This window comes from Fonsecaea erecta (assembly GCF_001651985.1).
Source record: "Fonsecaea erecta strain CBS 125763 chromosome Unknown Scaff5, whole genome shotgun sequence".
In the NCBI taxonomy this organism is placed as follows: Eukaryota; Fungi; Ascomycota; class Eurotiomycetes; order Chaetothyriales; family Herpotrichiellaceae; genus Fonsecaea; species Fonsecaea erecta.
The window spans coordinates 1-27,998 of record NW_017387248.1 but is presented as its reverse complement, the minus strand read 5'-3'; the positions used below and the strand labels follow the sequence as shown (position 1 = coordinate 27,998).

Below are 27,998 nucleotides of genomic sequence, written 5' to 3'. Positions count from 1 at the left end.
GATGCTTCTTCTCAGCCTACATATGTCCCGGTGAGCTGGAGAGCCTCTTCCTTGACCGCTTTTCTTTTCGTGTTCTCCTGTTCTCTTCCCTTCTTGTCCTGGCTTCTATGTTCGACTATCGCGCATTCTGAACGATGACCACCTTTGCTGGAAAGCAGATTGTACAATATGGCCTTACTGAAGTCTATTCGGCGTCAGATCCTCTTGTCGACATTGTCTTCGTGCATGGATTGAACGGGCATCCCCACGATACTTGGTCCACGAAGAAGCCCGACGTCTTCTGGCCTGCTGATCTCCTACCTGCGGCCCTTGAAGACCAAAGACCCCGAATTTTGACCTACGGCTATGATGCGAATGTGACCGCCTTTACAGATGGTGTTTCCAAGGATAAGATACACAATCATGCAGAACATCTTGTGAGCCGTTTGGTGGCCAACAGGTCGGTAGGTGTAGAACAAGATCTCCAAGAGCTGCTACAAAGCCACATTTTAGGGACACTTCATTCTGGGTATGTGCTGATGGAATGCAGTTGAGGAAAGCGACCGAAAGACCCATAATATTTGTCTGTCACTCCCTTGGAGGCTTGGTGGTCAAGAGATGTTTGATATACAGCCAGAGCATTCGACACCACCAACATACCGAACGGCTACGGTCAATTTACATCAGCACATATGGCATTCTCTTCCTTGGAACTCCTCACAATGGTTCTGACCTGGCAAGATGGGGTTCGCTACTCGAAAAGATCTGTGCCGTAGCACTGCCGAAGAAGTTCTTCGATACGTCACCACAACTTGTGCAGGCCCTGCAAACCAACAACGAGACATTGCAAAATATCAACAGGCTATTTGTAGAGATCATAGGCCGGTTCCACATCTACTTCTTCCATGAGTCAAAGCCCACCGATCTGAAAGGAACTCGCTCGTTTGTCGTTGAGGAGGATTCTGCGGCTCCCGTCATTGAAGGAGTTGAAAGAATGGGCATCGAGAAAGACCACAGGTGAGAAGTGACCCAAGCCTGCCTGGTTTGCTCAATCGCTGACCCTTTTTCGCTTATAGCCATATGTGCAAGTTCGAGGACGAATCGAGCCCTGGTTATGATGTCGTCGCCGAGGCTGTTCAAAGGTGCGAAGGAGGCAAATATTGAAGAGGAATGAAGTATGCTTACGATGCTTTAGATATGCCACCCGGTCCCAGTCGCTCATCCGCTCCCGCTGGGAGGAAGAAAAGCGAGTCGCTGAGTTCGAAAGGCAGGCAGTTGCCCGTGAATTATTGGGTGGTGAGTATGTGCACCTACAAATTACGTCTGCGATAATGCTGAGACTACTTTTGACAGATAGCATCTTTCAGATGAGTGTAGGGGCTTCGGGTATAGCCACACCATCTGCAGTTGCGCAGACGATGGAGTCAAATTCAATGAGTGCGCCTCCTCCCAAGCAGATCTCCGCGTCAACTTCACCTCAGTATGAGGTTGAAGAAGTCGAGGATAATTTAGTAACTGCTCCTCGTTGATCAGCAAAGTTTGATCGGTGACCAGCATGGAGCATGTTGACGCTGACTCATGGTGGTTTACAGAGGACTCTATTAGCTCAATCCGAATGACTGAACAATCTTTAAATCTATCATCGTCTCCTTCCCTACTTGTTGCTCCGGTGGGCTTCCGTCCAAATTCAAATTTTCTTGGCTTTCAACTGGAAATGGACCAACTCGCTCAGAAACTGGCAAACCAGAAGCGGCGAGCGTTAGGAACGTGCGCCGTTTTACTGTGGGGGCCACCGGGCTGTGGGAAAAGCCATATTGCACGAGAATATCTGTGGCGCCACCAGAACGAATATCCAGCCGGCTGTTTCTGGGTCGACTCCAAGAGCAAAGAATCACGCTCGAAGAGTTTTTGGGATATTGCTCAAGCTGTTGCGATATTGGGAAAGGACGAACCCCGTGACCCTGGGTGGGATGAATCATCAAGGTTCGTTGACATGGTGCGGAAATGGTTCGAAGCCCGAGAGGGTTGGCTGCTCGTATTTGATGGGGTGACAACGGATAATGACGAAGACATCGAAGCGTTTGTCTCCTATATTCCGGATCGCTCAGGCAACAACATCATTTACACATCAGTAGATCGAACGTTGGCTAAGCGACAGAGATTACTCAACCCGGCGGGCCTCAAAGTGTTCCCCTTGTCACAGCATGATGCGTGTTCTCTCCTCTACAAGAATCTGGGAATCAAATCACCAACCGAAGTGCAGGCCAAAAAGGCGACACAATTGGTGAAACATTACGAATGCCTACCTCTTGCTCTCCACGCCGCCGCCCACTCCTTGATCGCCAGAGGGACATCGCTCGAAAAGTTCAGTCTTGGAACGTCCGATCATCGGCTGGCAGATCCCTACCTTGATATTGTCTCAGCGCTGAGAGAACATTCACATCCCGAGGCTGTCAATATGCTTACATTGCTCAGCTTTTTTGCGCATGTGATACCGGTAGCTCTCATTCGCTTTGGGCAGCCTGTCTTGCAGGAATTTGGTATCGAAATTCGTTCGATAGAACGAATAGGAAGCTTAAAGAAAGAGCTAGACAATACGATCGCCGTTCTTATTCGGTATGGGTTGGTCGAGCGGACACTACTTGAATACTGCATCACACCATCAAAAACTTCCTTCTCGCAAGAAGAATCCAACTGGATCGGACATAATACCACCGACAGTGTGGGTACGACGGGGACCATTGTCGAAACAGAACGAAACAGAGTAAGGCTGCTCAAGGAGGACTCCAGTAGTCTCGAAGGAATAGTATGGGCTCGCCCGGGGAGCAGATTGGATGAATCATCTTCCAAGTCGATGACCTACAGCATTGACATTCTTCGCATTCACAGCGTTGTGCAAAAGGTCCTTCTAGACGAGCTGAAACTTCGATATGCAGATCAACCAGCACATTTCTGGTGGTGGCTCTGTGTAGCCTCGAAAATGCTGTGCCACTCTTACATGGTCGCAGACGGCAAAATCAAGAACACCGAAGGACGAGGTCTTGTGCGCGACTATCGTGACTATGAGACGCAGGCGGCCCGGTTATGGTCACACTTTCCCAAATCCTCCACTGATGCCTCGCCAACGTTGCGCAAAACCCGGCACAATCTTCATGAAACTATTCGATCGATCAAGAAGGAAATTCAATGTCAATCTCCATCACAATCCACCGACGGTCTTCATCATCGAGTACAATTCTCCGTATTTGAACGCGCCAGCAGCACGTCTTCGGACGGTCCTAGCACCGGGAGCAGTGCTCTGACCAGGACATCTACCTGGACGCCGGAGCATGTTGACGATCAGACTGAATCACCAGTCCAAATGCATCTTGGACTGGATTTGGATGATGGGGAGTCCGAAGGAAGCTGGACGGATAGGTGGTCTCAATCTGGAATGGACAACTCTAAGGTCCTGTTCCCAGGCACAGGTCGAAGCCGACGTCCCAGCAACTCTGATTTATATGTGACGTCGCCTGCAGAAACGAGCCTGGGTGATGTCCACCAACCTTCGATTCTACAAGCGATATTTCAGGGCCGGCCTCCTCACTCTAAAAGGCCAAAGGACCTGGGGGAGTGGAAACCCTTGCCAGTTCCACCTACTTTGTCTCGCGAACAAGTCCAGATCCACTCAAGAGCCTCCTCATTTACTAGCGGTAGCGATGACCGTACTGCGACAAGACCGACTTCTACAGGATCAGAAGCATCTGGAGCTCTCGCGGCGATTCATCGGGCTAGCCCCCCTCCCACAAGAGGTGGAAGAATAAAATCACCTACGCGTCTACAATGTGCCAGGCCAGCATCAGATGAAGGACGTCTGCCACTATCCACAAAATCCCCAAATCAGAAAATGTCACCCTTGGCTACGGAATTTCTGCCGAGCCGATCTCTGCCGACTTACGACTCATCCGATATTGCTCGAAGACACACCAGGCATACCTCATCCTCGCCCCGGCTGACGCATACCGCGCTGAACAACCAAACGGCTACGAAGATGGTCCCTTCATTTCCACAGAACGAGAATATTACAATTTCACAACATCCTGAATTTTCAAGCATGCGAAGTCCTTCGAAGCGTTATTCAAGACAAGAAGCAGATGGTCTACTTTCTGCAAAGTCCGTTCTTACAGGCTATAGCTCGCAGCCCATGTCACGCGATACATCTAAGGACTCGACTACGTCACACGCAACAGCCCCCCCGGCAATGCCTGGGTCGGCCTCACTGGGTACCTCTCCACAAATACGTGAGCCTTATCTGTACAGCAGACCAGGCTTGACTTCCATTGACGTGGCTTCTGCAAATTCATGGGACGACAACCTAGCTAGCGCGGCTGATCTAGACGAAACCCTTCCACTTATGACTAGTATATCCTTCACAGGCAGAGACATTTTTGAGAGGCACCACGAAGGGCTGGGAAGTAGTGTTCAATTTGGCCAAATGTCTCCAGTGGAGCTTGATAGGGCACGAGCGCGTGTCTCAATAGCCCGTGGACGGAGTGTGGATGGTCGGTTGGAGAAAAGCCCCAGCGAAAGAGGCGTCTCGGGAGTGGACAGGACCTGATTTTTTCAACGCATAGCGAAGCATGGTTTGTAAAATGAGGTCATGATACACGCTTGGATCGAACATATGTGCGAACCACTACCGGTACGTCTCTTCTGTCCGGGGCTCCAACATCTTTGCCTTCCAAATTATGTACAGTGCGGCACGGATGCCTGCCCCCCGACCATGAGAGTTTTGCTTCGTGCCCGACTCTTGCGTGGAGTGGAAAGACTGTCTTCAAATGCAAATATTGGAGTCAAGTGCCAGCATAGTCTAACTTCCCACGTAGAATAGAAAAGGTGGCTCCCACATCTCCAGTGATGCAAACGTCGTTCGGAGACCGATATAGTATTATGGGTACCCTGAAGCTAGTGGCTGGCAAGTAGGCCACCACTGCTCCGTTAATACAAGGGCAAAATGGAGGAATTGCCCTGATATTGGCCCCGACCCGTTTTGTACAGCCGTGCGATGTTCGAAATTCCGTTTCAAGTGCATGAATGGGAGCCTTGCGGATCCCCGACATGCTTGGCGCTGCCTAGGTGAATGCTATTTATAGACATCTGACACCGCGTCTTGTAAACGCGAAGATACCAGCGAAACATCTCTGCTTGCCTGGTCCCCAACCCCATTGTGTTGGCATATCTATGATCAATCCCGCAGAAATCGCCTAGAAAATTCATGGTGACAGCCCAACGACTAATTTGATTACGCGGAGAGTTCCAACAATAGCACCATGGCCTCTTCGGATCCCACCCAGCATCTACCGCGCATTCTCTGCATCCATGGAGGTGGTGTGAATGCGGCAATTTTCAAAGCACAGTTTCGCGCATTTCTCGGCCACGATAAACTGAAGAATCGATATCGGTTTGTCTTCGTTGATGCTCCATTCTTTTGCGATGAGGGAGTCGGCGTGCATCCCGTTTATTCGGATTGGGGTCCGTTCCGGCGGTGGTTCCGCTGGCTCGAGTCTCACCCAGAGATCGACCCGGGGGCCTGTCAATATGAGCTGGAATACACCATTGAGCGATGCATGGAGAGTGATGAGGGTACGGGAGAGTGGGTAGGGACCTTAGGCTTCAGCCAAGGAGCGAAATTGGCGGCGAGTATGCTTTACGAGCAGCAGCTCAAGGAGAAGAATGGACCCTGGAAATTCTCTATTATTCTTGCCGGCAGGGCTCCCTTGGTCAGCCTGAGTGAAGAGGCTGAAGAATTACCCTGGATGCAGTCAGCAGGCGGTCTCCCCGACGCTGCCGACGTCGAGAGCATCCTCGAACGCCCGGACATGAAGTTGAAAATCCCTACACTACACGTTCATGGCCTCAAGGACGAGGGTCTGCATCTCCATAGGAAGTTGCTGGAAAACTACTGTGCGCCAGGGACCACGACGCTTATCGAATGGGATGGGCCTCACCGCATCCCTATCAAGAAAAGCGATGTCGACAAGATAGTCGATGCTTGGATCGAGCTCGCCGACGAATACAGCGTCTGATCTCTCTTTGATAAGGCAAAGTTCACCCTTTGAAACCCGAAATTTCACCGGGTTTTCAAATCTGCTGCGATCATCAAAGTTTGCTTCTATATAACCAGGAATTCCGTATGCCTCCACTTGCGGACGACCAACATGCCCTTGGCTCCACAAATCACCTCCCAACTGACGAGAAAGGAAACCGATACTCCAGTATCCAGCATCATAGCTTTAAACTTGCCCCAGCCGGCCGGACGCCATCCCCTTCGGAAGTTTCCCTTCCTTCCCTGCCGATTTCCCAGCCTCGCCCTCGATAGCGCTCAGGCCAGATACCACATCTCCCTGGGGCAAGGATCCCATTCGGGTCGAGAGCGTCCTTGAGTCTCTCGTTGAACTTCATGAGAGCATTGTCGTTCCAGTTGTAAGTCCGGGCGACTTGGTCTTGAAAGAGAAGATGGGTGCGATATTCTCCGTAACCTTGTTTGGCTGCATCTTCGATCATCGACCGCATGCAATTTTCGACAGCCTTTCTCCTCTCGGAGCTGCCTCGATCATAGACAATAAGATTGATCATGTGGAGCTCCCTCAATCCCACGCAAAATGCAATAAAGAGATCAATTGCGTGCTCGTCGTGCCTCCTCTTGGCTATCTTCCATAATTTCAGGGCGTCAGGGCCTCGAGTGGGTGAAACAGGGCTGAACCCTAGATGGCCTCCATTCGGCACCCAGTTCATGTACGAAAGCTCTTCGAAGTCCGGTTCGCCCCCAGCAATTTTGGCGCGGGACCAGAAGTAGTGGTCCTTCGGTAGTGTCTGAGGGTCAATCCTTTTCGCGCCAGGGATTTTGGTGAATTCCCGATGAACAATATCCATTTTATATTTCCGGATATTTTCGGGTCCGTAAGTAGTCCCATAATAGATCCAGGAGCAACGCCCGAGCGGCGTTGCCTCGAGATGAGACTGCAGCACATCTCCCGGTATTGGACCGTTGCCTTGATAGTAATGCGAGCGCGGGAGCCTGAAACTGCCAGCTCAATAGTGCTGTGTCTGATTTGGGCGACGTTCTCGAGCAAATTAGCAATCCTCATGGGCCGAACAATATCGATCTTGTTCACGGTTCAGCAAATTGTCATTAATTCTTGAAGGGCACGACGTACCAACGGCAGCAAGTCATCTTCGCGTTGAAAGGTGTACATCTTGCAAAGTGGTCAGTATCTCAGGAGAGTGCAAAGTTTGGGGAATCCAAGTTACTCACAAAACTCTCACAGCCGCCTGGATCTGGCATCAAGGCAACGCCCATCTTTGTGACAATTCCAAAGTTCGACTGAGAAAATATTCCACTTTAAGATACTGTCAGCCTCTAGACGACAGTCAAGAATGCTGTCGTACTCTGATATCGGCCCAAATCCGTAAGGAAATGTTTGCCAGGTGTTGTTGCCAGGCAGAGCCCCCATGCCTGTTCGCAGCAGATCACCAGTCGGAAGAACTACCTCCAGGCCCGAATGAGTTGACCAGTGATCCCCATATGGCGTATAGCCGACTCCGTGCTCGAGAGTGTTTCCAATGATTGACCCACCCCCAAGATCCGGCGTATCCACCCACATGTTGTATCCCCTCTTCTTTATCTCCTCGTATAGTGCGTAGAAGGATACTCCCGGCTCGACCAGACAAGTGCAGTCATCCGGATCAATGCCCAAGATCTTGTTCATCCGTCTGCCTAGATCAACAATAACCGATCCACGCACGCGTGGTGCGGCACCACCATAGCCCACTATCGAGCCCATCAGCAAGGGACCCAGGATTGAGGTATAAGGGTCAGTATCAGGTACAGTTTCGACCCATGGAGATCGGGTATAAGGGCACGAGATGCTGGTTGGCCCACTTCACCACCAGTTGAACATCCGCCACGCTGCCTGGAAAGACACATGCTGACGATACTGTCTCTTCCGTGTCCATGATCATATAAGAATCGTGCGTATTTGGATCTAGCCAACCCATCAATATCTGCGGGCCCAAGAGAACAATCCAAACGTACGCTCCAGATACCTAGGCTGAATGTCAGTAGCTGACTAGGCTGATGTGAGTGTGAGCGTTGGTATCTAACCATCCATCCTCGAGGGGCTGATCGTTCAACACAACGTGTTCTTTCCCGAGGGCTGTCGCCAACTCATCTATTGCTTTTAAAAACTCCGAACGCCCAATACCAGCAGGGATGGCCAAGCCTCTCTTCCTTGGAGTTTGGTCTTCCTTCGATTGGTTCGTCCACAGCCTTGACTTCTCTCGGACGGCTTTGTGCAATAGTCTCTCTGGGATTCCCGAGTATGTGGCGGGATACTGTGGCGGCAAGGCCGTTGAGTTTGAGGGCGAAGGCATTTTGCTGCGCACGATGTGCTAGCGAAATATCGGGCTCTGCCTAGGACAGCCTGTGACATGTAAAGCCAGAGGCCGAGACAGGAGGATGGAGAATCATATATACTCACTAAATCTGTGACCATGTGGAGAGGTCGCCATTGTGATCGCATCCAAGCCGATACTACCATGACACCGATCATTCTTCATTACCCCATATTGTGGGGAAGTGGAGGTCAAGATAGATGGCGAGCATGGAGTGATAGGGGAAGATGTGGGACTGGCCCCACCACGGGCGAGCCAGAAGTGCAACAGCGAAAACCCAAGTGTAGTGATCGAACGGTTGTAAATTAGGAAGACACTCATAGATTCAAACAAACTATGGGCCTGTTTGCGAGAAGCCCTACAGCTCGCCGATGGAGAATCTCACCAGCATCCCTGATCCTTAAAAGAATGCAATCGTGCGAATCTCAACACTCTCCCGGATCGGGGCATCAGGCGGGGAGTTTGGGTCCTCAAACGCGCTATGTCCAACAAAACGAGCACGTCCGTCGATCTCGGAATCGTATGTCTTTAGCGTAATAACATGCTCCGGCGTCATTTTTGGGAAATACCACCACTTATGGTTCGGTGAATATTGCATGACATAGTTCTCCCCAACACGATCACGGTATCGGAGATATAACTTGAAGAAGTCCTCCATGGGCGCTGAAGACACATCGCACATGGCCAACGGTCGCTCCTCCACTGTACGGTAGAGCGGCTTCCATACATTGAAGAATGCTACACGCCGAGAAAGGAGGTCCTCGGCCTCGACTGTGAGTAGTTGGCGGACACGAACAGGACCAGATTCTGCCGTATAATCACAATGGACTAGCATGACCGGAGCGCGCTGCGAGGTATTTGTCTCTTGAGTCAACTTCTTGGCTTCGTTCCGCTTGGTGCGGATGGTGTGGTCAAAGACGAGCACGCGCTTGGCGCCGGTGGTTTTCTTCAAGAATTCCACTATCTCGGGGTAGAACTGCTTGCGAACGGAATCCTCGTCTTCCCATTTGTCAAACCCCGTGTTGAATTCACTAAGGGAGAAGCCCTCCTTATCAATAGAAAAGGAGTCGGCTTTGTACCACCCATCGTTGACGGCCATTTCATGCGGATCATCCCCAGGCTCATGAATGTCCTCCGCAGCCTCACACTCGTAGAAGTAAAGCTCAGTCCTCTTCTCAACGTTCTTGGTGTAGTTGAGATTAGCGTGTGTAACATCAGTCGTGTCACTGGTGGTGGCAGCCTTACCTGGCAACAAGGCTTTGTCGACAGCGGCTTGGGTGTTCTGCCATTCGGGAAGCTCTTCGACTTGCTTCGTGAGCCACCGCGTGAGGTTCGGGTACTTGTCCAGCGGAAGGTGTTGAGCGGCATGTAGGTGCATAGGCGCAGCAACGGCGATGTCGGCAATAGTGACATTATCGCCAGTGAGCCACTTGGTCCTGGAGAGCTGCTCATCTAGGATCGCGGCGTGCTTGTGCCACTTCGGGGCTTCGGCATCAATGACCGATTCATCGGGTTCTTCCTGGAGAAGAGGCTTTACTACATATTCCACCAGATAAACGTAGCAGCTGGGAAACCAAATCGAGGCTTCCCACAGGAGCCAACGATTCACGGCACATCGCTGTTTCGGGTCTTTGGGGTACATTGAGCCGCAGCCATCTGCAGCGTACTGCAAAATGGCATTGGACTCGGTAATCTTCAAGTCTGCGTCAACCGCAGCCGGCACAGTGCCATGTGGATTGATTTTCAGGTATTCCGGTCCCTTATGTTCACCAGTGAAGTAGTTGATGTGGTTGAAGTGGTATTTGGTGCCCAAGAGGTCGAGGCCTGCCAGAACTTTGCGGCTATTGACCGTGCACGGATCGCAGTACACTTCGAGCATGGTCTTGTTATATTCAGCACTTATGTCGGTGAAAAGCTGGCAGGGAAGATTGCCTATACAAATATCAGTAGGACTGGCAGACAGGGTTTAGAAATACTGTCCCAGATGACCTCGAGTAGTTATACTCGATACCCCGCGTCTTAGCCGGGAGGCTGTTTCGGAGCGATGGAAAATCTAATTGTAAGGCAACAAGAAGCTCAGATCTCAGAAGGAACGGTCAGACGTCCATTGGACGAGCAGTTCGTATTCGCAAGGGTCCCATCAGGCAGACCGCATATTCTTGCCAGCAATGTTACGAGCGGGGTGTTTAGTGTTGGCAATCCAGCTCAATTCATCTCAGACTATCTCCAGTGCATCTAAGGCACTGAGATTGAGGAACTGGGCTGGTTACTAGAATTCGCACTGACACTGCGCACAAACATATTCGACTTACCGAGAGGGAGTTGAGTGCAGCGAGAGATTCGCACGCGCACCCTCGGGACATGCCTATCCAAACAATATGACGTGGAAAACTCTTAGTAGAGAAACTCCTCTTCAGACATGGGTGCCGCAAGAGCTGAGCCAATAAAGCAGGGGTGGCAACCTCCCCTACCGTCGACATCTGAATGCTCTGCATGTTAGACGGTCTCGAACATGCCGCAAGCAGGTTTTTTCTGGGCGTCCAATTCGTTTCAGCCACGTAGTCCCTCTACTTGTAATTTCGTGCCCGGCCGACTATTGGAATGTCGTGTTACATTTGAATACGAAAGTGCAGAAGGGTTACGTTTGGCCTTCTTTCAAAGATGCACAGTCTTGCCGCGTTTGATCTAGCTACGTCGTATAGGTCAGAAAGAAAAGGCAATAACCCTAAGAATGGTTGCTTATAGAGTCTCAGCGTGGATATCCAATTTGCTGTCCGAGTGTTAAATGTCACATAAGAACGCCTTGTCTTTTTACAATTACTTCGGCAACTCCCGGTTGGATTTGTCCACTCGCAAGACGGAATCCTTCTTGAAAGAGGAGCTGCAGTAGTGACGAGGAGGTGTAGTCGATGTTGCCCTAACCCTATTGGGAAGGTTAGCCGACTGAGTGACACTGCGCCAGTGCCTGCCACAGGACGCGCTAGCGCGCTAGCACGCGACCACTAGGTAGATCTTTTCTGGTCACAGAAAAACTGAGAATACAAAAAAAGTAGTCCCACAGTCGATGCACCAACAAGAATTATTGAAGCTTGTCTGCAGCTGTGCGTTAGCTATTTCGCAAGATATGAGATACTCTTCGTTTGCTGATTGGGTTGATAAAGCGTATCCTAAGCTCGGCTTCATTGAGTGGAATGTGACCTTGGCTGAGATGGAGTTAAGGAACAGAGGATCTGGGACATTTGAGGTGATAGATTCAGCCTTTGCATGAGGCAGATAACTGGCAAGTTTGTCCAGCGTCGCCGCAGCAGCTCGCATGACTATCATTTCCTCCTGAGCGCCGCAACACTTATTTCGACAATCTCGCCAATCAAAATCGTGCATAATAGCATCCAGATGTAAGTTGATGACCTCTTTCGGCTCGGCATACTCCTGCATAGCCCTAGATTTAGAAAAAACCGTCCCCTTCTGCCTTGAGATCCTGCGCTCAAGATATTAGCTACGACCCTACCCAGGAATCCCTTCTGGCATCAAGACCATAGAACGAATCGCAATTTGAGAGCTGCCAAGATTTCCGCTACGGCCTTCCTTCAAGCAAAAGGTGCAACTTGAAAATACGGATCATGCAGCTCTCAGCCAGCAAGTTCCGGGATAAGTGAAAGACGTCCAGAAACGGAAACCTTGTACTCACTCGTGGCGCGCTGGACAAAGAGCAGTTAAGATCTCGAAAAACCCAGCTCCCTATTGATATTCTCGGCCGCAGCTAGAAGAACCAATTTAAGCATTGGCCCAATTTTCGTCACAGGGATTAAACGACGACTCTCTCAATCCCTTGGCGGTGTCTCCTGGTCTCGAGTAGTATTGGTGCATGAGAACTCATATTGGTCTATCTTGCACTGAGCATAGAATCTAGAAGATCTGCCCACTACGCCTCTTCTAATGGCATGACGCAGTCAGACCGATCACATGCTCCCCAAAATCGTTGTCCGCCTCATTTTCTATCTCCCCCGTCGTTTCGGTCAGTCCTCTATACAACTCCTCCTCGACCTCTGCCAGCCTCGAATGCTTCAGCTTCCCATCCCTAAGGCCGTAGAAATCACAAAACATCATGATCAACGGCTTCCATTTGTCCGCATCGACGCGATTGTGAAAGCCAATGAGTCTGAGTTCCTCATGGATGCTGACTCGCAGAATCCTGACCTCGATGGCGAGGATCAAACCTTGCACGGTCCTTCCTCCAAACATTTCATGTACCGCCACTACTTCTGCCTCCATGCTCACGGGGCATTCTTTGATGCCGGGTGGAGCGACATTCTTTGAAGGCAGAGGCGTCAGCCCGGCGCATCCGAATTTGTCCTTGACAAACTCGTAGCCTCTGTCTTGTTTTGAGCCTGGGACTGGATCGGTGCCGGTGGTTCGAGCCAATGCGTTGACATTTGCTGCCATATTGTCCGAAGTAAGATTCAACGCACACTGCTTTGTGCGAAGCATATTTTGCGTGGTCTGGGAAGAAGCGTCCAGTCCCAGCATGCAGCCGTGCCCAAGCCACCAAGCTGATGACATTGGACCTATGTTGGCACTGCCGTCAGGGTTTGTAGTGCTAATCAACACTACTGGGGTGCCCCAGTAAAGGATTGCTGGCGAGATCTCATGGTGAGCCATATTGAGTGCGACCGTCAGGGAGTATGAATTTTTGAAAACTGAGAATAGGAAACCTGGTTGATAATTCTGATCGCTGTGGTATATCGACTTCTCGTGCTTGGTGGCAGCTCACGGCTTTATACCCCTTGGTCGAGGCATGATTGAACAGGAATCCAACTCAACCGACCTGTTTTATTGCAACTGAGCGACTACAGCTTGTCATTCATGAGCGGGGACATCAGCATCATCGAATGGATAAAAGTCTGATATCTGCATGAGGTGATAGTGTCCATTTGCACAAAGGCGAACAGCGTAACCGTGAAAGGTACACCAAGGAAGCCCGCCATTGGTCACTTCTAACGCAATGGGAGGATCCTTTTTTGCCCCCCAAAAGTCGAAACTGTCGTTAGCTTGCGGAGCAACAGCAGGCAGCTGAATGCACAACCCACCAGTTAGGCCGACATCTGGCCCTCAAATTGATAGCCATCGTTCACCGGGCGGCAGTATGGATACACCAAAGCTCTGAGTGTTCGGGATTCGGGAAGGGGAGGGAATGCACCGGAGCAACTCCGCCAGCCGCTTCGTTTACACGCGGCGAGTTGCTCTTGTTATTACCAATTAGAAAAAGGCTACCATTGCTCAGACGGCCGGGAATACAATGAGGCTCTTGCCTCCAAGACTCCTGTCAATATCTCAAGCTCTATCAGCATAACAGACAGATTCAGCCGTCAGAGCGCATCACAACAGTTGCGGTAAGCAAACAAAAGCCCAACAGGATGAACACCATCAGGGCGGATATCAAAATCCGTCGATTCTCCCGAGCATCGCGATACCAGCGCTCAGCAATCAGCAGCAGAAGAGGCAATAGTCACTTACAGATGTCAGACCAGGCCTTCTCAAGCACTAAGGACCGATGGTCTGCGGTTGTTTCTCGCAACCCTGACGCGGTGGGAGTGTTTGTATATGCTGTCAAAACAACTGGCATATACTGCCGGCCCGACTGCAAAGCTCGGCTGGCACGACGGGCGAATATCGTCTTCTACGACAGCGGTCCAGTAGCTGAGGAAGCCGGATACCTGGCTTGCAAGCGTTGCAAACCCAATTTGCTGGTATCGCAGGAGGATGATCCTCTACTGGCCAAGATCCGCAGAGCTATGGATTTGATCAAGGCGACCGCATCTCAAGGCCAAAAAATAAGCCTACAGCAGCTATCATGCGAGGTTCAGCTCAGCAAATGGCATCTTCAACGAGTGTTCAAGAGACTGCAGGGATTATCGCCACATGAGATGTCCAATGCGATCATTGATGCGATTGAAGGGGGGACGGAAGAAAGCCATCAGCCCGGAGAGTCTGTGCCAGAAGATATTGTCCACAGCGGTACTGAGCAGAATCTACTGGAACTTGATCCACAAATTGGGTCAGCGCGAACCGCTCAAGGCGGCGTTGGATTCAACCAGCAAGGTTTACTACAATATAGCAATAACGAAGTGGAAGATGTGCTGCGAGATCTCTTTCCTGAGCTCTATACAGAAGTATCAGAACAGGAAATGTTTCTTCCGCACCCTGCAGTAGAAATCTAGTAAGGATTGGCTACCGCTCAACATTGGAAAAGATCGCTCCAAATGCAAGCGGTTTGCCATTTCATGTATGTACGTCGTTGTGGTGTAAACAGCACCGATGGTTCCTTCGGCCAAAACCAGATCTGAGAGTTTTGGATATCCCAGACAACAATATTGCAATCCCCCAGCCCAAACATTCTACTGCTGCGTTGGCATCGCGACTTGCTTTTCAGTTGCAAGGGCGTCCTCGGCGCGCCAAAGACTCGTGACAGTCTTCCATTGGGTATAAAAGCGAATACCTTCTTTTCCATAAAAGTTGGCCATGCCAGTTCCAGCCACAGATTTCTTGTTCCCAGTGAACGAGAACATTGGCAGCGGCACAGGTATTGGAACATTGATGCCAATCTGACCTGCTTCCAGGGACTTTTGAAACAATGTTGCTGTCGAGCCAGAGCTAGTGAAGACCTTCAACGACATCAGTACTGATCAGCTCAATACAATAAAGAAGAGAGAACTTACGGAAGCGCCATTTCCGTACTCATTGCTATTGATAAGCTCTAGAGCGGCCTCGACAGTATCAACAGCCAAGCACACAAGGACAGGACCAAAGATCTCTTCAGTATAACATCTCATATGTGTCTTGACATTCGTGATAATGGTGGGCCCGACCCAATTGCCCTGGGCGAATCGGCTGTTCTGGGGCTTTTGTCCGCGACCGTCGAGCAAGATAGTAGCGCCCTCAGCTTCAGCACTAGCGATGAGATCTTCAACCCGCTTTTTAGATTCTGGAGAAATCACCGGGCCAAAGTCAGCATCCGGCTCAAAGCCACCAGTGAACTTCAGCTGTGAGGCTCTTTCCACGAGCTGAGGCAGCCAATTCTTCGTTTCCCCAATAAGAACGAGAGCAGATAATGCCATGCAGCGTTGACCAGCCGCGCCGAATGCGGCACCGATGATAGCATTTAGTGCATGATTTTTGTTGCAATCAGGTAGAAGAGCTGCGTGGTTTTTAGCACCGAGGTTGGCTTGTACTCTCTTGCCGTTTGCAGTTCCCCGCGTCCAGACGTACTCTCCGGCCTTATTCGACCCGACGAATGATATAGCTTTGATGCTAGGGTCGTCAAGTATGAAGTTGACCGTAGAATGTGCTCCGTGCACAATATTAAGTACGCCAGGGGGCACGCCTGCTTCCACGCAGAGCTCTGCAATGATCATAGCTGATCCAGGATCGCGTTCAGAGGGTTTGAGGATAAGGGTATTCCCAGTAACTAGTGCCAGCGGCAGCGACCAGAGTGGGATCATGGCAGGGAAGTTAAAAGGGCAGATTGCAGCCGTCACACCCAAGGGTTCGCGGTATGAGCGTGTTTCCATGTCCCTAGCCACTTCAATAACCTCTCCAGGGAGCTGAGTGGTGACGCCACAAGCTGTCTCGCACACCTGGAGACCACGCAGAACATCTCCCTTCGCGTCAGCAAAAGTTTTGCCTTGTTCAATAGTGATGTTTCGCGCAAGGCGATCCATGTTTTCGCGCACCAGGTGCGTCAGTCTAAACATAACCTGTTGACGACGCATAATGGAGGTTGCTTTCCAGGCGGGAAACGCTCGTTTAGCAGAGGCGACGGCGGCTTCCAGTTCAGCTTGCGTAGACTGTGGAACACGAGTGACAAGAGAATTCGTGGCAGGGTCCCGTACGTCGAACCATTGATCTGCCTGTGAGAGGATGAATTGATTGTCGATGAAGTTGGGAGTGTCCCTAATGGAGGGCACTTTGTCATGAGAGCCATGATCTATGGTGGGTGCCAACACCTTCGGGCGATTCAAAACGCCAGGCATGACTTCCTTTAGTATATTGTTGAGCTTTCCGAAGGTAAAGGTGGAAAGGTGCGATGGGCGAGAGCTACTGGCTCTTGATCAGTATGAATGATGGCCAGAAAAGTTGAGTTGCGACGAGTCACCCCGAGACAGAACATAGACAATGGAAAGATGTTTTATATACTTGAATGGGATGTGTGTGCTGGTGCACTGAAATGGAACAGTTCCGCTTCTGTTTCAGCGGCAATATCCCATTGGGTATAGTTCGAAGCCGGAGAGTATAGGCGGCATCATGGATACTAGGTTGGATTCGCGAAGTCGGGAGGAAACGCGAAGGTATTGATCTACTTGGTAGAGATTTAGTCTGCTATGGTGAGTTCGTAAGACGCAAGGTAGACGAACCCTGCGGTTATTTTCAACCCTCCCAAAAAAAACACCTCACAAGCACAGAAGTCGAGATTAACCCAGCTCGATAAGCCTGTGATTATCGTTTCTTGTCCCCGAGTTTCATCCATACTTACCTGCTTTGCTTTCAGTCACTCCATCACCTGCTCCCTTGAAAGGTAAAGGCGGTCGGTCCGGCCGGTCCGGCCAGGCCGAGCACGCAAATCATTGTATGATCTTCCTACCCAATATCGTTGATCATACATTTTTAGATAGTAACCACCATCATCCACTGTATCCTCGGCTCGTTGTCTACTTGTGAGCGGGGGTTTTCTCGGGTCCCCGGAGACCGCACACGGCTTCCCGCTGCTGGATCCAAGTCAACGGTACGGATACTCCAGCATAGTTAAAGGAACTGTCTTCCCCATCGACTGGCATATATCCATGCCTTTCTCACTCTTCATTACTTCTATCGCCAAAGGAAAGTGGAAACATCCGTCAAATTTTGCACCTCTCGAGAATGATCGTTAAGTTTCCGCAAATAACAGCAAGCCCGGAGATATGGGGCCCTGGCACGTTCGTGGACAACGATGCTCCCGACATCCCTAAAGACTCACGCCGTGTCTTTGAGCTGCTCGCAAAAGCTACTCCAGGCTTCACGCAAGATCCTCGTCTATGGGACTCAGTCTCGTTCGAAGGCAGCGCCGAGCCAATCGCACCAGGCCCGCTCAAAGCTCCCGTTGTTGCTGCCGCTCTACACGCCATGTGTGGAGTTGTTGCGAAGGAACTTCTGGAGCAGAGAGACGGTGGCAGTTCCAACCATCATTCAACTATCAATACCGATCACGCAGCTCTGTGGTTAGGCACCACTGCAATCACTAAACGCAATGGTATCACTGTGCCGCAACTTTCGAAAAGTGGAAGACTTGGGGAGATTTTCCCCAAAGATCTTGAAAAAGATACTTTTAAGACGCCCATGAGATTGCGCACAACTGCATGCTACCCCACGAAAAGGGAGGGCGTCTGGTTTCAGCTGCATGGCTCGCTCAACGCGGATCCAGTCCTTCGAGCAATCGGGTTGGACCCTGCCACCCCGTGTGAGAGCTGCGAAGATGCGTACAAAATCATCGGCGAAGAAGTACGCAAATTCGAACCTGAACAACTGGAGATGATTCATGTCCACAAGGGCCTTTGCGGCAGTATGTGTCATACGCCAGAAGCGTGGAGGCAGACACAGATGCACAAGGAGCTCTCCAAACATCCACTGGTGAACTATACTCATGTGCCATACATGGTGCCTACCCCTGCCGTGCCGTTCTTCCCTGCCCCGAGCAGAGACAAACGACCTTTGGCCGGGATCAAAGTTGTCGAGTTGGTACGCATCATTGCTGGCCCGGTTATTGGAAACACTCTTGCATCGCTAGGGGCAGATGTCATCCGTGTTAACTGTAGCCGGCTTCCTGATTTCAATACTCTGCAGCTGACATTGAACGCTGGCGTTCAAACAGCTGACCTTGACTTGAGTAACACCGAGGATCTTTCAAAGTTGAAGGAGCTGATCCAGGAAGCGGACGTTTTTATCCAAGGCTACCGGCCTGGCGTCCTCAAGAGAAAAGGGCTGGGTCTCCACGAAGTGCTCGATATGGCCAGTAAGAGGGGTAAAGGCATCGTCTATGTGGAGGAGAACTGCTACGGGCCGGATGGTCCGTTCAGCGATCGACCTGGCTGGCAGCAAATTGCCGATGCTGCTTGTGGCTGTTCCTTTGTGACTGGAAAATACTTGGGACACACCGACGGCACATGCATCCTTCCAGCATTACCTGTGCCCGACATGTTGACCGGGCTTATCGGTGCTATCGGGACCATGATGGCCATCAGAGACCGCGCCCGTCAAGGCGGGTCATACCACGTGTTTGCCTCTTTGATGGCTGCAGCTGCTATTCTGCTAGAGCCTGAGGTGGGCCTGTATTCCCCAGAGGTGACGCAGAAGTGTGACGACAGATTCAGGTGGGGAGCCGTGGATCCTTCACTGTTTGTCTTGGAGCTTCTTGCCGTCGTTGTCGAGGCCTGGCAACGGGTGCTTCCTGAATACTTCGGCCACGACGCACCTTGGACTATAAAACTGAACGGCGAATGGGGGGATTTCGAACTCCTCAAGCCAGTGCTCCAGTTTGAGGATCCGACGGTGTCGCCTAGGTGGCTGACGGCTCCAGAGCCCAACTGCCGCCACGAGAGTCACGAAATCTCGTTTCTTCAGTCGGCTGCTCCCGTCATGAACCATTCGGACTGAAGAAATTAAACCTCCAGCGTTCTAGTGTCTGCCAGTAGTATGCTTTCGCACAACAGACAGCTTTTGTTAGTAACAGCGAAAACACACTGTAATGATGAATCTAGATTTGCTTTGGCTTGTCTAAAACTTATATCATGTGGCTTAAATTCCTCTAGCACCGCGACTGTTCCCGTATGGTGAAGGTGTACCACTCAAATTCGATCCGCCAGTCACAGCCTCACAGCCTTCAAACTCAGTGTAAATGTCAGTTCAGTTTGCCAGGTAAGTTCCACCACCGGAAACACCAAAACTCCTGCCATGAGTCACATCTGACCTGGAGGTCGTGGTGAACAAAAACCCTAAGTGAGTAGGAGTTTTCTGACGGAGGAGGGAGGAGGGGAGGACGTCTCATCGCTTTGAAGAAGACCTCTTCAAACCCGTTCCGCTCTTTTCGGGTTATTAGCTTCAGCCTATTTCTTGAACTTGGGAGGACATTTGTACCAGAAGCTTGGCACAAATGAAACACAACATCTAAAACTCCCGCGGTATACTGCCGCCCCTGTGGGAACCGAGACACAAATAGGTTCGTGAAAAAGACCTTTGAGAGCCATTTTAGAAGTTCAGCATTTCCCGTGGATAAGCATTTAATCAATTCAGAGTGATGCTGGGCTCCCAAATTCTATCCTAGCCTTTTACATAAATACGTTGCTCTCGCAAACTCCTCACAATGCAGGCTGAGATTGTCCAGTATTGGCTCGGAAGTTGCTCAGCGCCTGGAACACCCCACTAAAGTCGCGGTTGCCCCATTCTTCATCACGCGCCAGTGGCCTGAAGACCTCCTCGCAGCGCTTCCCGAGCTCGAGGGGTACATGGGCACCCTCTGCTGCCTTAACGGCGAGATCAAGGTCCTTATGGGCTAGCTTGGTTACGAAGCCACCTTCATAGTTGCGATGAGCTGGAGGCGATGAGGCTCCAACCTTCACCGATGGGTCTGGATGATTCGTCTGAACGGTAACTGTCAGCGCTCGTTTTGATACACGACGAAACGATCCTCAATCACGCTCTCCTGTCAGGGAGGCTGACAAAGGCCACATACCTCACTTGACCAGCAGCGCCCGGTGGAAGTGTTTATGATATCGGCAAGTACTTGGGGCTTTACCCCAAGAGATCTACCCAGAAGCGTGGCTTCGCTGTCGACACGTTAGGACGGTGGATTCCTGAATGGGAGACCATGGCATGTCTTACCTCAAACCGAGCATAGTGATTCCAAGCAGAAGGCTGTCGATGCCCAAACATCAATATCCATCATAATTCGAGATGCTGATAGACGAAACCTACTTGTTGGAGATTTTGGCAGCGAGGCCGGTCCCAAGATCACCACAGTGTGTCACCTTTCTTGCCATCGGTGACAGGACTGGGAGAGCTCTTTCGAAAGACCCTTCGTCACCACCCACCATGATGGCAAGAGTGCCGTCTCTTGCGCCCACAACACCTGAAAGTAGTTAGCACGATCCCCACGACCGACATGAAGAGAAAAGCTCACCTCCGGACACTGGGGCATCCATCATGTCGGCTCCCACTTCTCGCATCTTCAGCGCGACCGCCTTGCTGACACTCTGCTCGATTGTTGATTGATCCAAGCATAATGTTTGCGATCGTGCCTCCTCATCGAGCTCTTTTAAGGCACTCAGGACACCGTTCTTGCCTGTGTAGACGTCTTGGACGTGGGTTGACGTGGGGACCATGCTGATGATGTATGATGCCTTGGTCGCAACTTCTGCAGGGGCTGCGTTCGACTTAGCGCTGTGACCCAAAATCAAAATCGGGATCTTCTTCCTTACAAGAGCACTTCAAAACGGGAATCAGAGGGTGCTCCATCAAGTGTCGTTGAATCTCGCGGTTCATGGCACTCTCATTTACATCGAAAATAGCAAAACTTTTGAACTGGCTGCAACTCTTCGCAGCACTCGTAACGAGGTTGTTCAGCTGGTGCTTCGTATCAGCAAATACTTCCAATGGAACAAGAGGTGTGGAATCTCTTACCATATGGTTTCCCATCGCCCCCAACCCGATGAAGCCGACGGTACTCGTCCTCACAAGCGACATCCTGGAGTTCGACATAGTTTTACACTGATACGTACAGTAAGATCCCAAGTTTGACGATGTCTCAACACAGTGCAGTCCTTGAAAGGATCCTGCCTACTTATGTGGCTTTCTTCTGGAGGCTACTGTCGCTGTTTTCACGTCGTCGCATTTCGGCCAAAACTCCGTCGCGCTTATGAGGCCCGTCAGAAGGGTTTATGAGGTCGACCGAGGCTTGAGAGAGCGGCCTGAAAACCGAATATCACTCACTGCGAATTTGTCGACACCTTGAAGTTGTGTCCTGCGCCGCAGTAAAGCCGAGTCTTCTTACACGTAAGCCACGTATTTCAACGAATCAGCGGGGCAAATAAATCGGACCGCCCGGACCGCGAGGCAAGAAGGGGAGATTTACCGTCCATCGATTGGCCAGGCAGAGGCGGTTGGGTTCATTTCCCCGAATATACCTTGCGAATACGACCTCTGTCCTTTTTGATGGACACATGCATGAAGCCTTGCTTTATCGACAAAAAATCCTTTGTCACTCCTTCGAGAAACGAGAGTTCAGTCAGAATGCCGCGAAACGCTGTAACTATCCGAAGAGTCGAGGGCGTCCCCGGAGAGGTGTACTATCCGCTTGAGACAATGACCTACGTCGACCCAGAACCCGAAGAAGAGGAGGTTATTGTGCAAATGACGGCAGCAGCTCTCAACCATCGAGACTATTTCATCCGACAACATCTCTATCCCGGTACGACATTTGGGGTTCCTCTTCTGTCCGACGGCTGCGGTGTCGTCGCTGCGACAGGATCGTCAGCCAATGCCAAAAGGTGGTTGGGAAAGAGAGTTATTCTGAACCCAGGCATCGGGTGGAAATGCAGCCCCGAAGGACCCGAGGACTCGGCGGGATATAGATATCTCGGAGGCACCAAGTTTCACCCGCAGGGAACTTTGTCTGAGACTGTTCGTGCCAATTGGGTTGAGGTTGTGGAGGTTCCAGAACACCTGACTGACACCGAAGCTGCTGCCTTGCCACTCGCCGGACTGACTGCCTGGCGAGCTCTTGTCACTAAGAGTGGAGCGGCAGCTCCAAATCGGAATATCCTAGTCACAGGCATTGGAGGTGGTGTGGCTTTGATGGTGTTGTTGTTTGCATCAGCAATGGGAGCCAACGTTTATGTGACAAGTGGATCAGACGAGAAACTCGAGAAAGCCAGGCGCCTCGGCGCCCGTGGAGGGGTGAATTACAATGCCAACCTGTGGGAGAAGGAGCTTGTCAAGGTGTTGCCTGCCGAAAGGCCTTTCTTTGATGCCATTATTGATGGAGCAGGCGGCGATGTGGTGGTTAATGGTACAAGAGTCCTCAAGGCAAGTGAAACGAAACCTCAGATTTAGCTCCTATTCACAATCCGACTGACTGCCTTCCCTGCAGCAAGGAGGTGTCATAGTTTCATATGGCATGACCCTCGGCCCCAAAGTAACCTATTCGATGGGTGCTGTTTTGAAGAACATCGAGATACGTGGCTCTACCGGAGGATCTCGCAAGGAATTTGGGGACATGGTCCAGTTCGTGAAGGACCATCGTATCGTTCCTATCATCTCTTCAGTAGTCGAAAATGCTTTGGAAGATCTGGGAGAACTGGACAAGTTATTCCACAAGATGAAAGACCAGAGCCAATTTGGAAAACTGGTTGTCACAATAGGTCAAGGACAGTCAAACGCCGAGACACCTGGAGGAACTCAACAGGCTCATAAAATATAACTCATTCGACACAATGGGTTATCTACAAAGAGGTATTGGATGGCCGAAAGGCCTATAACTCCACCTTCTGATGTCTGCTTCGTCTCTACGACTACACATGCGAGTTACCACCGTTGGCTTCTTTACGGGGTTGAAAACTATATAGCACTGGAATTTTCATTAGCTGATATTCTTTGTCCGAAGTGATCGTGTAGGCGATCTCTTATCAATTATTCTTAGAATGTTAAGGTCGGCCTAGAAGGAGGGCTGAAGCTCGACCCGAGACTGATCTGCTCGCGGCCGGACCGTGAAGATTTCGGCCGGACCGGTCTTTACAGTCCAGACTCCATGCAGGAGTATCTAGGGACTCTAATCCAAAACGGTGCTTCCACCTGCGTGATAACAGCTCCTATAAAACCCATGTTTCTGAAGAACAAGCTCCAGCACCCAGGCTTGGACTGCATACTCTCACCGCCTGACACGGAGACAATTTAACAGGATATAACCCTACAAGCTCTGGGAAGAAGTTTCCTGTTGCCCTTCTCTTCTGTGGCATCCGTATTGAACCAAGTCCTTCCATGATCATGGCCACCCGGAAGGAAAGCACCGCACTACATGAGAGAGATGTCCAACCCTGCGAGCAATCAGAATATACTTCGCAAATGGAACTCGACTTTGGCCACGGCCCTCTCGCTCACATGCGAACTAACATATCCGCAGATCTTCCAGGTAAGGACTTCCGAAGACGAATCTAAATGCCCACTCAATTGATCACTGACTCGCGCCGGCGTAGCTTTCGGGGGCGAGATGCAGCCTGGTCTCTATCGATCTGTCTCGCAACGGAAATTTGCCAATCCAGCTCCGCTCGGATTGTCAGCCTTCGCACTGACAACTTTTGTTCTCAGCTTGATTAATCTGCAAGTTCGCAATCTCGGCGTGCCCAGCATCATTATTTCTCTGGCGTTCAGTTATGGTGGCCTTGTTCAACTGCTTGCCGGGATGTGGTGAGTTTGAATCTATTTCGTGGAATCTTTAAGGGCTTTAGGATTGCTCACCATTCTGGCTGGCTCTAGGGAGATGGCCATTGGCAACACGTTCGGAGCTACCGCACTGTCTTCATATGGTGGCTTCTGGATCGCCTTCGCCATTATCCTCACCCCAGGCGGGTTTCAGATCGAGGCGACTGTCGAGGAAGCGGCTGGCCAAGCCGCCTGGCTGAACTCGATTGGATTCTTCCTCATGGTATTATCGCTCGACTCCTTCAACCGCGGGTCACCAGTCTAACAACCTGTCTAGGGCTGGTTTATTTTCACCACAATCCTGTTGCTATGCACTCTTAAGTCTACCGTGGCGTTCTGCTCGCTGTTCTTCATGCTCGACATTGCACTCTTGATGCTCAGCTGCGCCTATCTATACCCGCAGAACGGCGCTCCTCACAGAGGCTTAACGCACGCTGGCGGTGGCTTTGGTATCGTCACGTCCTTCTTGGCATGGTACAACGCGTTTGCTGGTATTGCGGACACGTCCAACAGCTTCTTCATAGTCCCGGTGGCGCATTTTCCGTGGTCCGAGAAAGGGAAGAGTAAGCGGCTCGGTGATGGGCATGATGATGCTGTCTAGATGATTACACATCGATCGCATTCACGGAATCGTCAGTTTGTGACCGATTTGCTAAGCCGTTGAGCAGAGCGACCCCGACTTGCTATAGCCCAAAAGCAGGAAAGAAGAGAGTTGTGCTCTAGCCTGTATCTATTGCGGAGAATTGCGAGACAAATGGTCAAGCTGTCTCAGTTGAGAGCTGTCGTTCGGCTTATTCAAAGGGGAAAACTTACTTGCCAATGAGAGAGCATTGGCTAGCGTAAAGAAAAGTCTCCCAATTTTTCACCAGAATATTTCGTAGCCGCCATGCATCAGAGGCTGTAAGTATAGGAAAGGATGTTTACTATCCAAGCCCATCATAGAGGTCACCCATGCCATCTGCAAAAGTAGGAAAATCGGCCGTGGTAGCATCCATAATGCCGAACAGGTCGGTCCAAGAGTCCAACCACATGTCTGCATCGGGATTGAGAGTCTCCCTCAGTCCTGCTGCCACTTCATTCGACATTGTGCTATAGTCAACGAGTCTCCACATCGTATCTGTGTTGGGACCGGACAAGGGGGCAATTTGAGGCGAGGAGGTGCGAAAGTCTTCGAAAGCGACGGCGTTCTTGGCGCTTTCGCGGAGAATAGTGGCCTGGGTTATGTTAGTAGAATGGTCGAAAGACGTTATTAGGACAATTCTGTATAATCAGGCTCCGCGGGAAGCGCATCGAAAGTACCTACCATGGTCGACACATTGTTCCAATACCTACCCACGTCCTCCAAGTACGAAATGGCTTCATGTACCAGACTTCGGGCTGTTGAACTTAATTGGGAACCGTCACCACGCATATGCAGCAGGGCGATTGACCCTGCGACGGTTATGCAGTAACCACTGAAGGAAGACTGAAAGACACAGCCCATGGTACGAGCAAGGCGAATGAGTTCAAGCATACTTTGTGCGTGCACGAATCCGGTCTGATTTGTCCGCGCCAAAAAGCTGCTTGGAGCCGTCATCCGACTATTTTCAATACGCCTCCTCAACAGGAAAGGGTGATTAAGCATGCAATAAGAGAGGTGGAACAGTGCTCGGGCGAACAGTATGTGTCCAATTCTTTGGTGGTCAACAACGCCGTACTCGTCGATGTGAGGTGCGAGGATCTCTTGGACCGGCTTGGACGTTTCTAGTCGCGTTTCGAGATGCAGAAGGTCTGATTCGATGGCTGCGAAATCCGAGCTGGGGTCCCATGGGGGGCAGCGGCTCCGAATGTTGAAATCTTGTAACATGTATTGTGCTCCCCTTCCGAGGGTATAAGCTAAGACGATGACGTGAGCAAAATAGCCTTGAGGTTCTGAATTGACCATGGTACGATTGGTGAGCTCGTCCAGGGTTGGTGTTTTCTTCCACTGTCCTTCTTTCCAAATCGCGTCGTCACAGGGGAGTTGTAAGTGGCAGGATGAATCAACAATTGCTGGAGGCCGGCCACGTCCGCACGAGACCAAGCGATCGAGAAGGTAGACAGACCAAAAAGTCCTGTGTCGCTCTTCCCGATCAGGAGAAGGAAGGTTGGGACTAGCATCAAGCATGAGGCCGAGATCTTGAGCGATCCTGACGGCCATTCCTATCTTCACCCAAGCCGAGCCATGGCGGGTTTGACCAGCTGGCGGATGTGACGGTCAGTGTCTGTCTCTTAGCGCCTAGGGATGATCCTCACCTGTAAAGTCGAACAGTGCTAGAAGAGCTATCGTCTGCACAATGGAAAGGTCCGCTGCCTTGTTCGCAGTAAAGCAATTCTTTACCACCGACTTCCAGGATTGGTTCGCATACAAGACAGACATTTCGTGCGGGTTATTGGCGAAGTAGGAATGTGCACAGTAGCGAACACTGTACGCAAAGACAGCGAGGATCAAATACTCGGGAAGGGAGTCAGTCAATAGACGGTGACGGAAATTTCCTTCGTGAAAGAAGGAGTATGGTTGATTATGGCAGTAGGTGAAGTATGTCTCGACGACAGCCTCGAGGATCTCGTTGGGTATGGAAGGATCAGCTGGTAATGGAGTGCTTGCTGCTGTGTCATCATTGATGTCATTTCCAGAAGATTTTACAGTGTTGCGTGGCTTCTTTCGAGGCCGCTCAGCCGCGGTATCATTCTCATGGAGGATAGTATCATCGGAAGTTTTTTTGACTAGGAGATCCAAAATACTTGAAAACGAAGTGGTCAATCATAGCCACAGGCAATTTATAAGAGTTAAATAGTCCTCACCTTTGAAGTAGAGTTCCAAAATGATCTAGCCGCTCTTCGATAGCGTCTAAGCGGACTCTGACCTGACCCTGGTCCTGGCTCTATAAGCTCCATTAGCTTAGGCGACACAGAGGAAAATGACTGGAACCATGTACGCACAGTACTTCCAGAGCCATGTCGGATTGAGGAGGCAGATTCTTCCACGCTACTCCTTGATCCGGTTGAGTCGGGATAAACACAGTCTAAAAAAGGTCAGATGCAATATCTTTTGACACAAGTCCAGATTACCAAGTCTCAGGCGACGACAATGTCCACATGTAGGACGCTCCCCTGTACATCGAGATTTTCTACGTCTGCGAAATTTAGATGAAGTTCAGCAGGACCCGGGAGTTGAAGAAGAAGACATAAACGAACCTGCATGAAACGCAAGCTTGACCAATGCGGCGGACCGGAAAGTAATTACTATGATAGCTGTGGGAGCTTTCGGTTCCTGTATTCATAGCTGATAAAGTACTACTTGTGATAATTGAGGACTGAGGAGGTACTGAGGAGGTACTGAGGAGGTGAACATAAAGGTAATCAGCCTTTGGTAGAAGCTAGAAGTAGGTATGACCACGGAGCTTCCGAGGTACTTTAGTTCACTTTTGGCGATCATCTATATCTCCCCCGCATCTCCGCCGCATGGGTAAGAATCAGTACTATAGGTCCACCATACAGGTTTCGCGATAACTTAGATTCGCGATACGCGTTTCCCCACCGCGCCACTATTATCACTACCGTTGTCACGGGCCTGAACGCAGTACTACCAGATCTGTCCATATCGTACTAAGTGAAGGAAGGACTGTATGATTGGCTAGTATTGTCCCGGACGATATACGGGATAAGATAGTACCCTAATTAGCCGCCTACTTAGGTAGCGGCTTAGTATACTAGAGAGCTTAGTAAGGGTAGTCGCTATATAAAAGTATAGCGCTGTACCCTTTCCTTTCTTCCTATCAGTAATGACCTAAACATTACACCGTGAAATGTTTAAAAGGGCTAATTAGGAAGGGCGAAAAAGCCCACTCCGACCGCGGAATATTTAAAACTTTAACGGTAGAATATTTAGTCTTTCTAGAGGATATTAAGGATAATAATTATATCTTCGTACTCGTCTCGGCGAGCTCTCTTAGATACTACTTAGTTTATTACTATACGATCGATATTAGGAGAGTTCTAATTTTAATAGAGTATTATTATCTTAGGGACCGAGATTAAATTTTTCTTCGCTTAAAGCTTAATAT

General features: G+C 50.5%; 13 protein-coding genes across 13 annotated transcripts; 7 read left to right on the top strand and 6 right to left on the bottom strand.

Annotated features, from left to right (window-relative positions):
• Positions 1-134: 134 nt before the first annotated feature.
• Positions 135-1,508, top strand: AYL99_06072 (hypothetical protein; the record flags this gene model as incomplete). The annotated part of the gene is made up of 5 exons (XM_018837582.1): positions 135-443; positions 530-996; positions 1,056-1,121; positions 1,175-1,275; positions 1,333-1,508. The coding sequence occupies 5 exons, from the start codon at positions 135-137 to the stop codon at positions 1,506-1,508; spliced, it is 1,119 nt and encodes a 372-aa protein (XP_018692142.1).
• A 185-nt stretch (positions 1,509-1,693) lies between these two features.
• AYL99_06071 (hypothetical protein) lies at positions 1,694-4,576 on the top strand (the record flags this gene model as incomplete). Its single annotated transcript, XM_018837581.1, has 1 exon — positions 1,694-4,576. The coding sequence occupies one exon, from the start codon at positions 1,694-1,696 to the stop codon at positions 4,574-4,576; it is 2,883 nt and encodes a 960-aa protein (XP_018692141.1).
• A 712-nt stretch (positions 4,577-5,288) lies between these two features.
• Positions 5,289-6,044, top strand: AYL99_06070 (hypothetical protein; the record flags this gene model as incomplete). Its single annotated transcript, XM_018837580.1, has 1 exon — positions 5,289-6,044. The coding sequence occupies one exon, from the start codon at positions 5,289-5,291 to the stop codon at positions 6,042-6,044; it is 756 nt and encodes a 251-aa protein (XP_018692140.1).
• Positions 6,045-6,243: 199 nt separating this feature from the next.
• On the bottom strand, positions 6,244-8,391 carry AYL99_06069 (hypothetical protein; the record flags this gene model as incomplete). The annotated part of the gene is made up of 8 exons (XM_018837579.1): positions 6,244-6,831; positions 7,005-7,124; positions 7,176-7,214; positions 7,274-7,358; positions 7,408-7,789; positions 7,848-8,003; positions 8,054-8,064; positions 8,123-8,391. 8 exons carry the CDS (start codon positions 8,389-8,391, stop codon positions 6,244-6,246), a joined length of 1,650 nt encoding a protein of 549 aa, XP_018692139.1.
• A 421-nt stretch (positions 8,392-8,812) lies between these two features.
• AYL99_06068 (hypothetical protein) lies at positions 8,813-10,291 on the bottom strand (the record flags this gene model as incomplete). Its single annotated transcript, XM_018837578.1, has 1 exon — positions 8,813-10,291. The coding sequence occupies one exon, from the start codon at positions 10,289-10,291 to the stop codon at positions 8,813-8,815; it is 1,479 nt and encodes a 492-aa protein (XP_018692138.1).
• Positions 10,292-12,345: 2,054 nt separating this feature from the next.
• Positions 12,346-13,071, bottom strand: AYL99_06067 (hypothetical protein; the record flags this gene model as incomplete). Its single annotated transcript, XM_018837577.1, has 1 exon — positions 12,346-13,071. The coding sequence occupies one exon, from the start codon at positions 13,069-13,071 to the stop codon at positions 12,346-12,348; it is 726 nt and encodes a 241-aa protein (XP_018692137.1).
• An 857-nt stretch (positions 13,072-13,928) lies between these two features.
• On the top strand, positions 13,929-14,630 carry AYL99_06066 (hypothetical protein; the record flags this gene model as incomplete). The annotated part of the gene is made up of 1 exon (XM_018837576.1): positions 13,929-14,630. One exon carries the CDS (start codon positions 13,929-13,931, stop codon positions 14,628-14,630), a length of 702 nt encoding a protein of 233 aa, XP_018692136.1.
• A 177-nt stretch (positions 14,631-14,807) lies between these two features.
• On the bottom strand, positions 14,808-16,442 carry AYL99_06065 (Methylmalonate-semialdehyde dehydrogenase [acylating], mitochondrial; the record flags this gene model as incomplete). Its single annotated transcript, XM_018837575.1, has 2 exons — positions 14,808-15,074; positions 15,129-16,442. The coding sequence occupies 2 exons, from the start codon at positions 16,440-16,442 to the stop codon at positions 14,808-14,810; spliced, it is 1,581 nt and encodes a 526-aa protein (XP_018692135.1).
• An 883-nt stretch (positions 16,443-17,325) lies between these two features.
• On the top strand, positions 17,326-19,095 carry AYL99_06064 (hypothetical protein; the record flags this gene model as incomplete). The annotated part of the gene is made up of 1 exon (XM_018837574.1): positions 17,326-19,095. One exon carries the CDS (start codon positions 17,326-17,328, stop codon positions 19,093-19,095), a length of 1,770 nt encoding a protein of 589 aa, XP_018692134.1.
• Positions 19,096-19,796: 701 nt separating this feature from the next.
• Positions 19,797-21,180, bottom strand: AYL99_06063 (3-hydroxyisobutyrate dehydrogenase; the record flags this gene model as incomplete). The annotated part of the gene is made up of 7 exons (XM_018837573.1): positions 19,797-20,078; positions 20,171-20,264; positions 20,320-20,352; positions 20,413-20,566; positions 20,618-20,860; positions 20,916-21,060; positions 21,118-21,180. 7 exons carry the CDS (start codon positions 21,178-21,180, stop codon positions 19,797-19,799), a joined length of 1,014 nt encoding a protein of 337 aa, XP_018692133.1.
• A 546-nt stretch (positions 21,181-21,726) lies between these two features.
• On the top strand, positions 21,727-22,915 carry AYL99_06062 (hypothetical protein; the record flags this gene model as incomplete). Its single annotated transcript, XM_018837572.1, has 2 exons — positions 21,727-22,525; positions 22,590-22,915. The coding sequence occupies 2 exons, from the start codon at positions 21,727-21,729 to the stop codon at positions 22,913-22,915; spliced, it is 1,125 nt and encodes a 374-aa protein (XP_018692132.1).
• A 563-nt stretch (positions 22,916-23,478) lies between these two features.
• On the top strand, positions 23,479-24,514 carry AYL99_06061 (hypothetical protein; the record flags this gene model as incomplete). The annotated part of the gene is made up of 4 exons (XM_018837571.1): positions 23,479-23,623; positions 23,688-23,898; positions 23,968-24,136; positions 24,191-24,514. The coding sequence occupies 4 exons, from the start codon at positions 23,479-23,481 to the stop codon at positions 24,512-24,514; spliced, it is 849 nt and encodes a 282-aa protein (XP_018692131.1).
• Positions 24,515-24,836: 322 nt separating this feature from the next.
• AYL99_06060 (hypothetical protein) lies at positions 24,837-26,891 on the bottom strand (the record flags this gene model as incomplete). Its single annotated transcript, XM_018837570.1, has 5 exons — positions 24,837-25,127; positions 25,217-26,133; positions 26,188-26,675; positions 26,737-26,816; positions 26,871-26,891. The coding sequence occupies 5 exons, from the start codon at positions 26,889-26,891 to the stop codon at positions 24,837-24,839; spliced, it is 1,797 nt and encodes a 598-aa protein (XP_018692130.1).
• Positions 26,892-27,998: the final 1,107 nt, after the last annotated feature.